The 14,541-nt window shown below is 50.8% G+C and overlaps 1 protein-coding gene across 4 annotated transcripts in view; it reads left to right on the top strand.

Annotated features, from left to right (window-relative positions):
* Window positions 1-4,248: 4,248 nt before the first annotated feature.
* HEG1 (heart development protein with EGF like domains 1) overlaps window positions 4,249-14,541 on the top strand; it is an 88,795-nt gene continuing 78,502 nt past the window's right edge. The window contains exon 1 of one of the 4 annotated variants that reach the window (XM_045185772.3): window positions 4,249-4,717. In XM_045185772.3, coding sequence (XP_045041707.2) covers window positions 4,387-4,717 — 331 coding nt within the window. In that variant the 5' untranslated portion in view covers window positions 4,249-4,386. The remainder of the gene's footprint in view (window positions 4,718-14,541) is intronic. The other 3 variants (XM_045185773.3, XM_045185774.3, XM_024577884.4) reach the window with 3 other exon arrangements.

The raw sequence follows: 14,541 nt of genomic DNA, 5'->3' as shown, positions 1-14,541 counted from the left end.
AGCTCAGTGCCAGGCATAGAATAGTCACTTAGTAAATATTAGTTGAGTGACTGAATAAAAGAAAGAAGCTACTATGTTAAGTCCTGGGATTACAAAGATGAACAAGGCACAGAACTTTCACAAACCAACTCAGAGATCGGGGGTGGAAAAGCACAAGCTGAGGAAAGGATGAGTAAACAGATCCAGGGTGTAACAGGGAGATGAGTGCAGGGCAGAAGGGCAGGCCAAAGGACTATGCCTGGGCCCTGCCCACCATCCCCAGTGGACAGTCCATCCAGGTGTCTATGACTGATCTCTTAGCCTTCCAAGACCCTGTGACATTACTGCTATGCAGCCCCCACTGCATCCCAGCCATGGCAACGCCAGCCACACTGCCCCAAATTCTGCAGGAGCACTGTCCTCAGGAACTGGGCACTCTCTGAACCTGTCCAGAATGCAGTGTTATGAAAGGCTCTGGTAATAACAAAAGCATTGTGTAGAGCACTTCGGTCGGAAGAGCTCCTGGTGCCTTCCAGACAGTGATCTCATCACGTCCTCAGACCAACCCCGGCTAATTCAAAGTTTCATAATTTTTCTTCCCACTGTACAGCTGGGGAGACTGAGGTCAGTAGAGATCCCTTGACTTGGCCAAGGATTGAGAACAGCTCAGGAAGAGAACTTGGAGAGCGCCCAAGGCCCTCTCTATGTGGTCTACCAGCCAGACCAGTTGGCACAGGAAGACTGCTCAGGCTAAGGACGTGCTGCTCAGAAGCCTGCAGGATTGTTTTCTTTGGTGCAGAAGCACATGTCATCACCTCTTGGAGCCATAGAATGTTAAAGCAGATGGGCCCTTAAGAGATCATCTGATTCAACACTCTTGTTTTATGAAGGAAGAAACTGATGAATCTCCTTTACCCTTCCTTCCCCTTCCCTACTGATATCAAGTGATAGGGCTGAGACTGCTAGCTATCTACCCACACCCCTTCACCCCTTCTTTACCTATATGGCTAGACTATATTTCCCAGATGCCTTTGCAGTTTGGTGAGCCATGTGACCGTGTTCTATCCAGTGAGATGTCAGAGAAAGTGAAGCATGCCACTTTCTGGCTGGGCCCATCAAAACTTCCCATGCTCACGTCTCCATGTTATTTTCACCTCTGGCTGACTGGAATGTCAATTCCAAGGGCAACTTTGGAAGCCATCCATACATTAGAGAATGGCAGAACTGCCATAGTGTGGATCCCTGAAAGATGTGGGAAGACACCCCCCACTGACCTGAACAGCACTGCCTAAGGCTGTTAAGTGAACAAGAAGAGTAAAACATATCATGTGAACCTGCTGCATTTGCGGGGGGTGGGGGGTGGGGGGTTATTTGTTACTGCAGCTTAGCCTGAACCTGATGTAATTAATGCAGGTATAGACAGGAAAGGCCCTGCAAAAGCTCTGACTACATACAGTGTCCGGTAGTAGTGACACTGGACTCAACCACTTTTGAGTGTCCCCACACCCCCTCTGGAGAGGTTAGGAATGCTTGACTCCTAACTCAGTCCAGAAATGTGGTCTGACATTGCATCCCACCTTTTCATTCTAGATCAATAAACTCTCAGGGCTGGAATGGATCTGATATGTCATCTGACTTATCCCCCTGGCTCCAGGTCCGGCATCTTCTAAACCATCTGAAGTGACCAAAATTCTTGTCTGGCTTTTTATATCTGGGAAGGAAACACTACAAATGTCCTTAGATATCTGTTTCATATATCTTTGCTGCTGTGTCAGAAAGTCTTTACTGAACCCTGAAACAACAGAGCTGGAGCACCTTTACAATCATCTAGGTCACATGGGGTGTCACATCAGCCTTGCGGTTGCCTTCAAAAGGCCAAATGTAATTTCAGGACTGTATAAATGTAACTACTCTTTAACAGTTAAGCAAGAGCTCAGCACTGCCGCCGGGTGGAAACAAGGTGCCGGGCGGGATGAAACGATGTGGAGGGCCAGATTCGGCCTGCGGGCCTTGTGTTTGCCATCCGTGATCTAGGAAATCAATCATTATTTTAAAGATGAGGAAACTGTGGCCCAGATCACACTGTTAAACTGTGGTAAAATCAGGGCAAGAAGCAAGGGCTCTAAGACCAAGTTAACGATGCTTTCTAAGGTTCTATCTGCCTCCAGCTTGCTCTTGCTCTTTCCTCTTGCTCTGTCCTAGGAGAAGATAAAGAAGTGCAGGGGCTCATCTTCACTGTGACCCATCTTTCCAGGTTTTCCTGGGTCTCCCCCTCCTCATCCACAGGTGAGGTCCTACTCAGCTGACCTGAACTTGATCATTTCTCTTAGAAGTTAGAGAGAAGATTAGAGAGAGAGAACTCTGTGGTGCCTACAGGGAAGGGACATGTGGCAGGTGCACATTTGTTTCCTGGGCCTTGGTAATGAAGGCAGAGTCTCCAGTGGGATCTCTGAATCCCGCCTGAGAAGCCTGTAAGAGCCATTAAACTCTTGGACATTGCTGGTTGCCTGGGACGGTAATTCGTGCTATGTGAAATATTTTCTGAGGAAGGAAGGGAGCGGCAGTGACCAGAACCTCTAACACAGTGTCTTGTGTTTGTCAGGGCTTGTAGGGCTGTGTCTGGGCAGCTGGGCAGTCCTGCCTATTAATACGAGAGCAGGATCCCAAGAAGTTGAGCTGGGGCCATCAAACCAAGTCACTTACATGGAGATCATTGTATGGTACTTTCTTGGAAAGACCTGGAAATTCCATGTGAGAGCTCTGGAAAGTTGGGGTTTTGTGGTTCTTTTGAAACAGAACAAAATAAAAACAAATTGTTACTCCTCACTCCCCTATTTAAGGCCAGCTTGTTTATACAGAGCATCCTTATGTTTTCTGCCCAGTGACTCACTTGGACTGATTCACCAGAAAGGGGGCCTAGGTCTGTCGGCAGCTGCCCTGGACACCATGATCCGCTTATCCCCCTGGAGGAGGGCTATGGAGCTCTGGATGTCAACAGAGGGAGCGGAGAAATGGGGCAGAGAGGCAGGCCTGAAAGGGAAGTCCAAAAGAGTTTCTTAGCATCTGGTGCTCAGACAGGGGCCTCCAACAGAACCGATGAGATCCCCAAGGAGCTCCAGGTTTCATTTCAGTTGAGACATTGTCTACATTATTCCAAATTCGCAATAATGGGACCAGAATTAATGATGCCACTTGGTCATTCAGATACATTCCTTATTCTCTGGGTCCAGCTTCAGAATCTTGAGCAAGTTATTTTCCATTTTGAGCCCTTCTTTCTTCACCTAGACGTGAAGAGGCTTGCAGCCCTAAAATTTAGACTTTTTAAATCATTTATTTACTGGGAAGGGAGGGAATATGGATACATATGGGACTTTATTTACCAGGAAAATCTGTTTACATTGAATCTTTGAATCTCTCCCCTGAAGGTTTCCACTTAAAATTCAGTGATCTCTGTGTGACCTTTTGTTGAATTTGCCATCTGCAGCCTTTTTACGATTGAGTTCGCCCTAGCAGGTCCTGAATTCACAGCTTTCTTTTCTCTGCAGCCTGTTTGGCTCTCCTGGTGGGGACATTTCTGCAGAACGCTGGTGTGAGCCAAAGGCAGTGGTCAATGGGGATGAAATCCAGGCTTGAGAGGGAGCGGTGAAGGATGACTCCCGCATTGGCCACAGGATGAGGTGTTAGGCTTGGCAACAGCGAGCCCAGCACCAGCCCTGGGGCCTGGAGTTCTCGGGCGGGGGAGGGGGAGTTCACTTCAAATTAGTAAGGGGCAATGACCACGCAGGGTGGGGAGCAAGGGCACAGGCTTCACTTCTCTCCCATATCGAGCCACTTTGTAAAATCTAGTTGGTGCCAATTAAATCACCCAACACCTGCTTTTCACCGATTCATTGTGCATTTAAGGAGTTGGGAAATTCTGGTTCCTGATTCGGAAGACTCGGTTTTTCTAATTTTTCTCCAAATGGCAAAGCAATACTAATGGGTGTGTGTGTGTGTGTGTTTGTGTGTGTGTAAAGAGACCAAGTTGACGGCTCAGTGGCTGTCACCCCGCGGTCCCAGGCCGGCCGCCCCTCGGTGGTCGGCCCCCGCCCCCTTCCTGCCCTCTCCCCGCCCCCGGGCCAGCCGCGCTGGGCGGGTGATGTCAACCAGTGGAGGAGCCGCCCGCCCCGCGACCCGCCCCGGCTAATTAGCATGTAGCGGCGCCCGGCCGCCTCCGCCGCGCCCGCCGGGCCCCCGGCCGCCCCCCCGCGGCTCCCCACAACTTTTGAGGCGGGGACTGCGCTCGCAGCCTCACTTCGCGGACTTCCCCGGCCCTAGGCGGCACCCGCCGCGGCTTCCCTCGCACCCGCGCCCGCCCCGCGCCCTCCCTGCGCGCCGGGCATGTGAGCGCGGGCGGACGCCGCCACCATGGCCTCGCCGCGCGCCTCGCGGTGGCTGCCGCCGCTCCCGCTGCTGCTGCCGCCGCTGTTGCTGCTGCTGCTGCCGCCCGCCGCCCCCGGGACGCGGGACCGGCCGCCCGCCTCGGCCCGCGGCGCGCCCAGCGGGGTGCCTCTCGCGGGCGCGAGGCTGGCGCGGTCGTCCCAGCGCGGCCCGGAGCGCGAGCTGCAGTCGCCGCCACCCACACGGCCCCGGGAGCGCCGCGGGCCCGCGCCCCCCGGCACCAGCCAGACTGCCCCTGCGCCGGACGCCGCTACGGGGCCGGGACCCTGGGGCCCGGTGCCCCGAGGCGGGAGCGCTGGTGAGTGAGAGCCGGGGACCCGGAGCCGAGCGACCCTCGGGCTTGGGGTGTGGACGCGCCCTGGGGCCGAATCCCCCACCTTAGGCCCGTCAACGCTGCTCGACCCGGATGGGGGCTCCGCTGACCCGAGCGTAGGTGGGATCCTGAGGGTGGGCTGGGAGGGCGGGCAGCGAGCGGGCAGTGTGGACTTCCTAGACGATTTCGCTGGTGGCTGGACTGGGGGTGTGACCATCCTGTTTTCCCCCTTGGGAGAAACTTATCTCCCATGATGTACCTAGGATCTCCCCTCCCAATCCTATGTACAAACCCCTCTTTAAAAAGAAAGAAAGAAAGAAAGACAGAAAAGGAAAAATCCCAAAGCTTCCAAAGCATCCTTCCAGCTCTCAGAGTGATGACGTCCGGCCTGCCCAGTCTCCAATTCCATTCTTTTCCTATAGATAAAGAAGTGTCCTCTCCAGGTACAGAGCCTGACTTTCAGATATAAATAACTGATTTTGAAAGAATTCTAGCCCTTGGGATATTGTAAAGGACAAAGGATGTAGTTGGAAACAAAACACTCTACTGGTTCACTGTGGAAGCAGAGGTACTGGGGGGTTGGGCCGAGGGATTGCAAGGTCGAACCTGCAAGGCCAAAGCTGACATGACACAGGACTGTCCCTGAGCCTTTTCCTCCCCTTTCCTTATATGCGCAGCCACTGCCTGAACTGCTCAGAGGACTTGCCGGCTCTCCTCCTGTCCTTTTCTCCCAGTTCCTTCTTTAGGTCTGGAAGAAATGCTAAAGTCTGAGTGAAATTTCAACTGTGATACCGTTGTGATCTTGGGAATGGCAGCTCTTAGATCTATTTCTCCATCTGTGAAATGGAGGCAGTGATCCCTGTTCCTCCGGCCTCCTAGTGATGATGTGACGAAACGAAAGTAAAATAATGGAAAGTGCTCTGAACAAGTCAGCAGGGTGGCGGTGCCTCCCTGTGAGAGACACGGGGCCCGCGCTCTCTCAGGGCTGTCCTGGAGGTTTGGAATTTAGGTGGAGGTTGAGAGTTCATCTTCCTAGTTGACACTTCATGTAAGTTGGTCCTATCACACACCCTCTGTGGTATCGGAATTAACTTGCTTTGTTGAGCCTAGGGATGCATCCTCCAATTAAATTTTAAAAGTTTAAAAAAACCCAGTTCCCCCAGTAAACACTTAACTCCATATTCAAATAGTACTTCCATCATTGCAAAATACCCTGTCTCTGAAATACCCTGTTTCCAAATCACTGGTACAAGATTGAGAACAGAAGAACAGTAATGGAAGGGAAAGGAGAAAGAAGCTTCAGAAGACCTGCTGCAGACACACCCACAGTGACTCTGACTTCAGATGACTTACAGCACATTGTTTTAAGTTCCCCGGGAAGGAATTAAGAACATGAAAGAGAACACTTCCTGGCTTTCTTGCACTAGAAAAGTAACTGAGGAACACTGTTGTGTTTTGTGAGTTTTCTAAGTGAAAAGCGGAGTACAAGGGACTGAGGCCATGTCAGAGGAGACACCCAGGAACTGAAGGCAGCTTTCTCTGGTTGGTGATCAGGCTTTCTTAGCTTAGGCCCCAATCTTAGGGGATGGGAAGGAGGGAGCGATGATGCCTTTCACGGTGGGGTCGGGGTGCAGGCTCTGGCTGGATGAAGCTGGCACAAGAGTCTCCCCCCTTCTGTGGCTGGGAATCCCTACATGTCACAGAAGGCTAGGTGTCAGAGAGCTGGGTGTTTCGAGGAGAGGGGCAGTGGAGGAAAACTGGCTTAGGGGACTCAGCAGTAAGAGTTGGGCTCAGCAGGGCTGATCTTCACTAGTCAGGGACTCCTCCTGCTCCCCAGGTGTCCCACGCTTCACAGGTTTGGCAAACACTGCTAGTCTTGGTTTTACAACCCTCTCAGTCTGATTCCTGCTGTGAGATGCGAGTGATGGAGATTTCAGGTGCTTGAGATCTGGAGGAATGCACGTGAGAGTCCTGGAGAGCAGGCAGGCAGGGGTGAAGTAGTCTAAAACTTCCCTTACGGAAGAGGGTCTCTCCTGGTGCCCCCATAAAGACTGCCCGAGGAGCACCTGCTGCTCTGCAGGAGATCTGAGGCTGGATCTCAAGTCGGGTGTTAGAAACCTGAGGTTAGAAGAGAGGAAATTGATTACGTACTGAAAACTGCTAGAAGCTACTCACACGACTGCGGGTTCAGGCATGACCTGTGCTTGTTTTCTGGTGGTGGTTCAAACAGTGTCACTTCAGGGGGGGAAGAAAAAACACGAGAGCCAGCATTGTCCAATTTCAGAGACGAGGAGGGTCTGAGTTTCCTAATAATCTCCAAGGATTTTTTTTTTGGACCCTTTTTGATAGGCCACCGTGTATCACAAGGTACAATATTGCAGTTATCTCCCAAGGCAGCCAGGTCACCGGGCGGAACGGGCCTGCAGAGGCGCTCCGGTCCACATTGCGTCCCTTGTGTATATCTGCCCTCTCAGCACCCGACAGATGGCCGTCCACGCCGTGAACCAGCGGTTTCGTGCTTGGGGAGGTGCTCCCTCCTGCTGGTAATGAGCCCGAGTCTTACAAATAATGGGTTTCATTTGATTGTTGAGGAAACTGCCTGCAGCAAGGATGCTCGAGGTCAGTGCCTGGCCCCCGTGGTTTGGGCTTCCAAATACATGGGCGTCGCCAGCAGGGACCAGCGATGCCTTTTCTTCCCTGGGACCATTTCTAGACCTTTTCCTCCTCTTGACAGAATTCAAGGTTCTCACTGTTAAGTAACCACACTTGCTTCGGTCTGTGGGTCGTTGGCCTATGTTAGACTGCAAGTCCCAGGACAGCAGCCCCCCACCACACCCCACAGCCACTGTTCAACTTTTGCGTCCACCTGTCAGCTGCTGGCCGTGTAGCTGAGGGTGTTGCTGATGATTCAGCCAGTGGAGATAGAGAGGATGACAAATCCTAGAGATTTTCTTTTTCTTGGCATTTTGGTTTTTTGTAGTTGTTGTCTTAAACAATTCAGGGCTTCCAAGACACAGTTCTAATCTAATTTTTACATGCCTGATTTTTGCAATGTAGAGGCCATGCTTTAATTGTGAGATCTGCAGATGAGAAGGGAAAAAAGCGTAAGTCATAATGAAAATCAATGGAGAGGGAAAGAGCTTTCCCACCCAAAGGGGAAATGACGCTGAGTAGATGAGCAGCCAGCCCAAGGAATAATAATCTTAGAAAAATGCAGCTCCCTAGAGTAAAGGAAGCGCTGTGAGCCCAGCCCCTTCTGGGCTGTTATGTTACATAGCTGTCGCCTGAACTGCTGTAACTTAGTGGGCCAACTTCATCATTTAGCTCTAGATGCTGGGCAGACCGATACACAGGGCAGTGAAAACCCAGGCTGGTCAAGAGGCACCTCTGCAGGGAGGGGAGGGGGCTTTGGTCTAGGAGTTTGGCACCTGTGTTCTAGCCAGGCTGGGGGAGGTGGGGGACATGGGGATTCCTGAGAAGCCTGCTTGCTTTGATAGAGGATATCCCCAGGAGAAGGAGGGGTGGGGAAAGGGACTCTCCGTGCCTTGTGTGTTTAAAAGCTACATCCTTTTAACCTTGCAAAAAACTCTTCCCTCGGCATGTGCGCAAATGCTGAACTGCTCTTTTCTACCCAAGAGCTGAATGGTGTGGGCAGAGGGAGAATGAAAGGTGTTGGATGCCCAGCGGGGCAGTGATTGCATTCCCCGTCCTGGAGTCCTGGAGAGCTGGGGAAGGAGCCTCTGCCCTCCCAGTGATCCCCTTCGCCTTCCAGCGGCTCTGCCCAGCTGGCTGAAAACAGTGTTCTTGGACTTGACTTGTCTCCGAGTCGCTCAGAAAGAAAGCAGAGAACAGATGGCAGGCAGAGTTTTCAGGAGCCACTTACTGCCTTCTTCAGTGGTTTCCCTCTGCCCCCAGGCCCCTTTTGTGTAAATGGCTGGTTTCAGCTGTGATAAGTGTCTCTCCCTTTGAAGAACCCTAGGGAGGCGACAGGGAGGGAGATTACTGTTGGTCCCTCTTTGGACTTCCAGCCTTTGAGCACGTCCCTGGGGTGGGAGCTTTCCTGTTCCTCGTCCCAGTTGACCCTCAAAACAATCCTCTGAGAGGTATTATTTCTTCTTTTACAGTCATAAAAACTGAAGCCTGGTGAGGTTAGATCACGCAGTAAATGGAGGAGGCAGAATTTAAATTGATTTGACAGTCGATTTGCGTTTTTCACAGTATCATGCAGCTTCAGTTTCCCCATCAGTGGAACAGGGTGAGAATTGTTCTAGATCGCTACGATCCTCTCCAGCATGGCATTCTTCTTTTTTCTTTGAGCTCTTGCCCCTTTTTAGAGAGGAAGGAATAAGACTGGGTGAGAGGTGGGATGAGGAGATGACAGTGGTAATGGGGACTACTGCAGAGTAGAGATCAAATCAAATTTTTTTTGGAAATTGTTGAAGATAAGGCGCTGTGTGTGTGTGTGCATGTATATATACATATATATACATACACACACACATATATACACACATATATACATAGTGGTATTTTAAATAGACATTGTGAATTATGCCCTACTATGTGCCAATCCATAGGTTATTGATGCCATAGGTAGCTACATTAATTATCAACCAAACTAAAATGAATTGATGACATTTTTAGTGGGCTCTCTCCTGGGAGCATGGCTGATATTATGAGGCAGTTCTTATGCATCCCTATTTAGTATGAGGAGAGGTTAAATGCTGTTCCCATTCAGAGCCTGTAAAATTGTTTTCTTTTTAGCATCTATGCCCTCTTTTTACCCTCACTGTTCATCTTACATAGGCAAAAATGAAGATGTGTCTGTCCTGTGTTTTTTCCTCTTCTTTTGCCGGATGGTGGCAGATGTCACAGTTGTGTCACACTTGACTGGTTTGTAAGTCAGGAAATCCTTATAGAGCATCTTCTCTGTTCGCGGAGGCTGTGCCAGGTGGTATGGAGGCTGCAGCACAGTGCTCCCAGGGAACATGCAGTCTTTGGGAGGCAGACATCAAACTTACAAAAAGTGAAACAATGCATTAGTGATTCATAAGTGAATATCGTGAGAAGATCACACTGAACTAAGGAACGGTGTGGGTGGATGGCGGCAGCGTGCAGAGGTGGAGAGGCGGCTGGAGGCAGGTGGTCCAGGGGACTTCAGGGAGAAGGAAGGAGTTGACAGGGGTATGGATAGACAGAGAGGTGAGGAGGGCATTGGCACCAGCAAAATCCCAAATATTAAAAAGTTCAAAACTTTTCAAATGGAGGCGGTCAACAGCCAGGAAGGTGGGGTTGGCGTGGGGAGAGGACCTGGGGAGACTAATTAGGCCCCGAAGTAACTGGAGTCGTTGAAGATAAGAGTGGAAGGGAGGAATAGGGCAGATGGCAGAGGGCTTTAAAGGCCTGTTTAAAGCGTTTATTTTATTGCATTACATGGAGGAGCCCCTGATAGCTTTTGAGGAAGGAGCAGTGTCATTTGCTTGTTCATTGTTCATTTGTGCCTGGACGAACCACGGACAGATCCGCCCTTACTACAGCCAGTAGTTATTTCAGAAACATGTAATGCTGGCAGGCACTGTGTCTATACATTGGGAGGAAAAGACGGAAAACAGAGCATGGGCTAGAATGGGGGTAGTGGACACTGAAGAGGAGCAATACAGGGGCCATTTGGAAGGGTAAGGCTGGGGGACCTGGTGACGGCCTGGCTGTGGGGACAATGGGAGAGTGGAGAGACGCTGGTTTGCCATCAAAACAGCTGGGTGAGTTCCCAGTGTGTTCACCGTCAGGGTTGCAGCATGTCTCCGTGGAAGTATTCTGTGCACAGTTCAGAATGTGAAACTGAACTGGGGAGAAGTTGGAGCCAGGGTCAGCCTGGAGGGGTTGAAGCCACAGGAGAAGAGGAAGCCTCTCTGACTGGGTGGAGACCATCCAGTGTGGACGGTGGGGGAGGGAGTGGCCTGAAGGAGCAGTGAGGGCCGGGCAGTTTGGACCTGTCTGTGGACTGGCAGATGGTTTGAATGTAGTGCACTTCATGCCTGGGGTGTGACGGTCTGCGGTGTGTGGAGGTTAATGTGTATCTGTCTGGACTTGTCTTCTCATCCTGGATATCGGGCACTGTCCAAGTTAAAAGGAAAAGAGAGATGGGGGAGTATGAGGCCTGAGGACAGGCCACTGGATCTGATTCTGAGATTTAGGGGAGCCTTTAAGAGTTTAGGAAGAGGCAAGTGACAGAGAACCAGAACCCTCGATGCCCACCACCTGTACCTGTGGTCAACTTCCCACACTTCCCGTGTCAGAAACTGGCAACTCCGTTCACTTAGTTACTTAAGCAAGAATCCTAGAAGCTATCCTCCATTCCCTTCCTTTCCTCGGCCTCTGCATCTTTTTTTTTTTTTTTTTTTGCTCCAGTAGGTTCTGTTTCTAGAGGATATTACAAATCTGCCTTTGTTTGCACCTCTCTTTTCTGTTTTCCCCGTGTGCACTTCTGCTCTCCCTCTAATCCATGCTCACAGAAGCCCAAGTGATCTTCTTAAAATGTAATTCGGGTCACCTCACTCTCAGGCTGAAAACCCTCCAAGGACTTTGCATTGTACTTAGAATAAAATCCAGACGGTTCCCTGATGGAATGCAAGGTCCGCAGGATCTGACCCTGCCAACCTTCCAGTCCCGTCTTGCTCCACTCCCCTCTTCTAACTGCACCAGACGAACTTTTTCCTGTCCTGGAGACTAGGCACATCGTGTCCCGCTACCTGTAGTGGAACCAGCCTTCTGGCCAGCGCACACGCCCTAAGGCCAGAACAAGCTTGGGTGTTTCAGGACTGGAGAGAAGGAAGGCCACGGTGGCCGGATCACGTAGTTGCCATGAGACCTGCAGTAAGGAGGCTGGATTTTCTTCTGGGCCCCATGGAGGGGTTTTAGTAGAGGAGTGATGTGGAGAGTAGACCGTGGGAAGCCCAGAGGAAGCCAAGGTGGGAAGCCAGGGCTAGTTCAGTGCCTGACCCGTGGTAAGCACTCATGGGTAGTTGTTGAATAAATGATCGCTAAAAAGGAAATTGGTCCAGATGTAAAAATGGGAGGTGGAAAGAGGAATGCATATGGGCAGTAATCTTTCTGATTGAGCTGTTCTTCTCAGTCATCATCAAAACGTGGGGTGGGCCCTGACTGATGTGGCTCAGTGGGTCGGGTGTTATCTTGCAAAGTGAAGGGTCGCTGGTTTGATTCCTGGTCAGGGCACAGGCCTGGGTTGTAGGCCAGGTCCCCAGGTGGGGGTGAGTGAGATGTGTTCCTTGCACATTGATGTTCTCTCCCTCTCTTTCCCCTTGCCTTCCCCCATCTCTAAAATAAATAAAATCTTAAAAAAAATAAAAATAAAAACAGCGACAGGCTAGTCGATACCTTCCTCATGCTTTCCCCCCAAAGCGGCAGGACAGCGGCCGGACAGTCATCCTGTCTGGATGAGGGAGAGGGCGGGGGCAGCCACTGGAGCAGAGGCCCCCGGATCCCTGCTGGGGTGTGGGGTGTGGGGTGTGGTCCGGGACACCCGGTCTCTGCAGCCAAAGGCTTGGCTCTCTGTACATGTCTGGAGTGTTTGCCTTTTCGTTGCTGTGTTCCTGCTTCCCTGTTGGTCCAGGAGCTGTCAGAGGTGAGGGTGCTTCTCTCTCCAGGCAGGGGCCCCTCCTCCCTGACGCTTGTGGCCCCGCCCGACCAGGGACCCGCAGCCCGGGGAAGCCTAGCTTCCATCAGTCAACAGTGGGGCCATGAGACGACGGGTTAGGCTCAGGACAAAGTGCTCGCATTTTGGTATTTCCAAGCTGTATGGTCATCTTTTCTTTTTAAAAATTATAACTTTTTTAAAAATTATAAACATTTTATGTGTGTATCATACAATTTGGAAGTTAAAGAGAAAAACAACAAATAAAATATCACCTATATTCCAACTACTGGAAGCGTATTAAAACATTGGCAATTCCTTTTGTTTCTCATTTACATGGAATATAAAATTTCATATCCAGGGTCGGCAGAAGTAAGACCTGCGTGAGTGTGGTTGGTAGGGTGATAACATGGGTGTAATAATTTAGAGTTTTCATTTGAGTATTTCACCTCAAATGTCATGTGCTTGAGTGTGATGTTGTTATGTTACAGAATCACATGCTTATGGTTTTGTGATGCAACAGGGGCGTCACTGGTGCCGGGCCATCTACATCTTTATGTGTGTCCATATAAATATCCAGAATGAACACTGTTCCATTCTACCATAACTTTGTTGTTTAGCTATTTCTTTATTGGATATATATCGTTTCCAGTTTTTCACCATCATAAATAATGCTGTAATCAATATCTTTTCGCATCAGCTTTTGTATTTGTGCCTGATTGTTGGCTTAGTGTCAACTCCTGGAAGTGGAAAACTTTAAGATGCTGACAATACTACCAAATGGTCCCCCAGAGTTATACCAACTTCTACTTTCACCCGCACAGTATGATGTTATAGATCTCGCCACAGCCTGTTTGCCACTGGGCATTTTGATTAAACGAAGCACCTTTTCACCCAGGTATCTTTTGACAGTGGTATGTGTGTGTTGGGGGGGCGGGGGTTGGGCAATCATAGCATCGCTCTGCTAACCTCATTTCCAGAAGCTTCTCGGTTCCATCTTACCTTCTGGTCTGAGGCAAGTAGAAGGAAGTTTGTGTCAGTGGGTGGGGAGTGGGGAGCGGGTGGACCCTGCTGATGGCAGGTGGTGTCTCCGGGGAGCCTGGCAGCCTGTCGCCACGGGTGTGTTGAGGTGGCTGCTTCTGGGCAGGGAGGCAGCCCGGTGAGGTGCTTGGCGAGTGGCCAGGCAGAAGGCAAACTGTTTAGAAGGAACTGCAATGCAAGATTTGGAGTGGGGCGAGAGAAAGCCGCAGGGATCTGTGTCTTTCCAGTTTAGAACCATTGCATTGGAGGTAATTGATCCTTTAAGTTGCGGAGTACTGGGCAAAGTTAGACTTTTGTTTTGGGTCTATAAGAACATTTTTAGCCTCCTCCTCTCTGGTTGATTTCCAGCCAGAGTTCAGTAAATTTCACTTTGTGCTCAGAAACTTTTGGTCTCTGTGTTCAGGGCACAATACAAAATGCAAGGTCACCTTAGTTTGGGAGGTTATTTGCTAAACCCAGACACTTCTGTCTGAGTGACAAGTGGCTGCAGCTCACAGGCATAGGCCGTCCTGGGACGGTGCTGGAGACAGTGAAATGATTTCAGAACCATTGTTGTGACAGTTAAGAGCTCTAGTTGAGGGTGCAAGGGGGCGCCAGCAACCTGGAGTGACTAGAGGTGAAAGCTGGTCCAGAAGATCAAGTTCTGGTTCTGCCCCTTCACCAGTGCGACTTTGAGGAAATCACATCCACTTCTGGGCCTCCATTTCTCTATTATGAATTGAGGGGTTGGTCCATCCCACATGAAAAGCTCCAGGAGGGAGGGCCCATCTTTAGCCTGTGAACCTCCCGCCTGCCCTGATGCTGGCGTGGAGTGGGCGAGACTCAGCACCTGGCTTCCGAGCTCAGGGTCTGGGCGGTGGGGGGGCCTGTGTGAGCGATGAGGGAAGGGCATCATGTAGAATCTGTGTGTGCACCTGAGAGCCTGGAAGACCTCCTGCTCCTTCAGGGGAAGGACCAGGTTCTATCTGTCTGCTCCCTGGTGCCTAGCACAGGCCTCAGCACAGGGAGCATCTGTCCAACCTGTGGCCTCCAGCCGCGCAGGTGGTGCTGCAAGCAATGCCCTCCCCACCAGGGATCAGGGACTCCTGTGGTAAGGGTGGGCAAGACCACCTGCCAA

This window comes from Desmodus rotundus, chromosome 2 (assembly GCF_022682495.2).
Source record: "Desmodus rotundus isolate HL8 chromosome 2, HLdesRot8A.1, whole genome shotgun sequence".
NCBI lineage: Eukaryota > Metazoa > Chordata > Mammalia > Chiroptera > Phyllostomidae > Desmodus > Desmodus rotundus.
The sequence above is the reverse complement of the archived record's forward strand: the minus strand, read 5'-3'. Positions and strand labels throughout refer to the sequence as shown.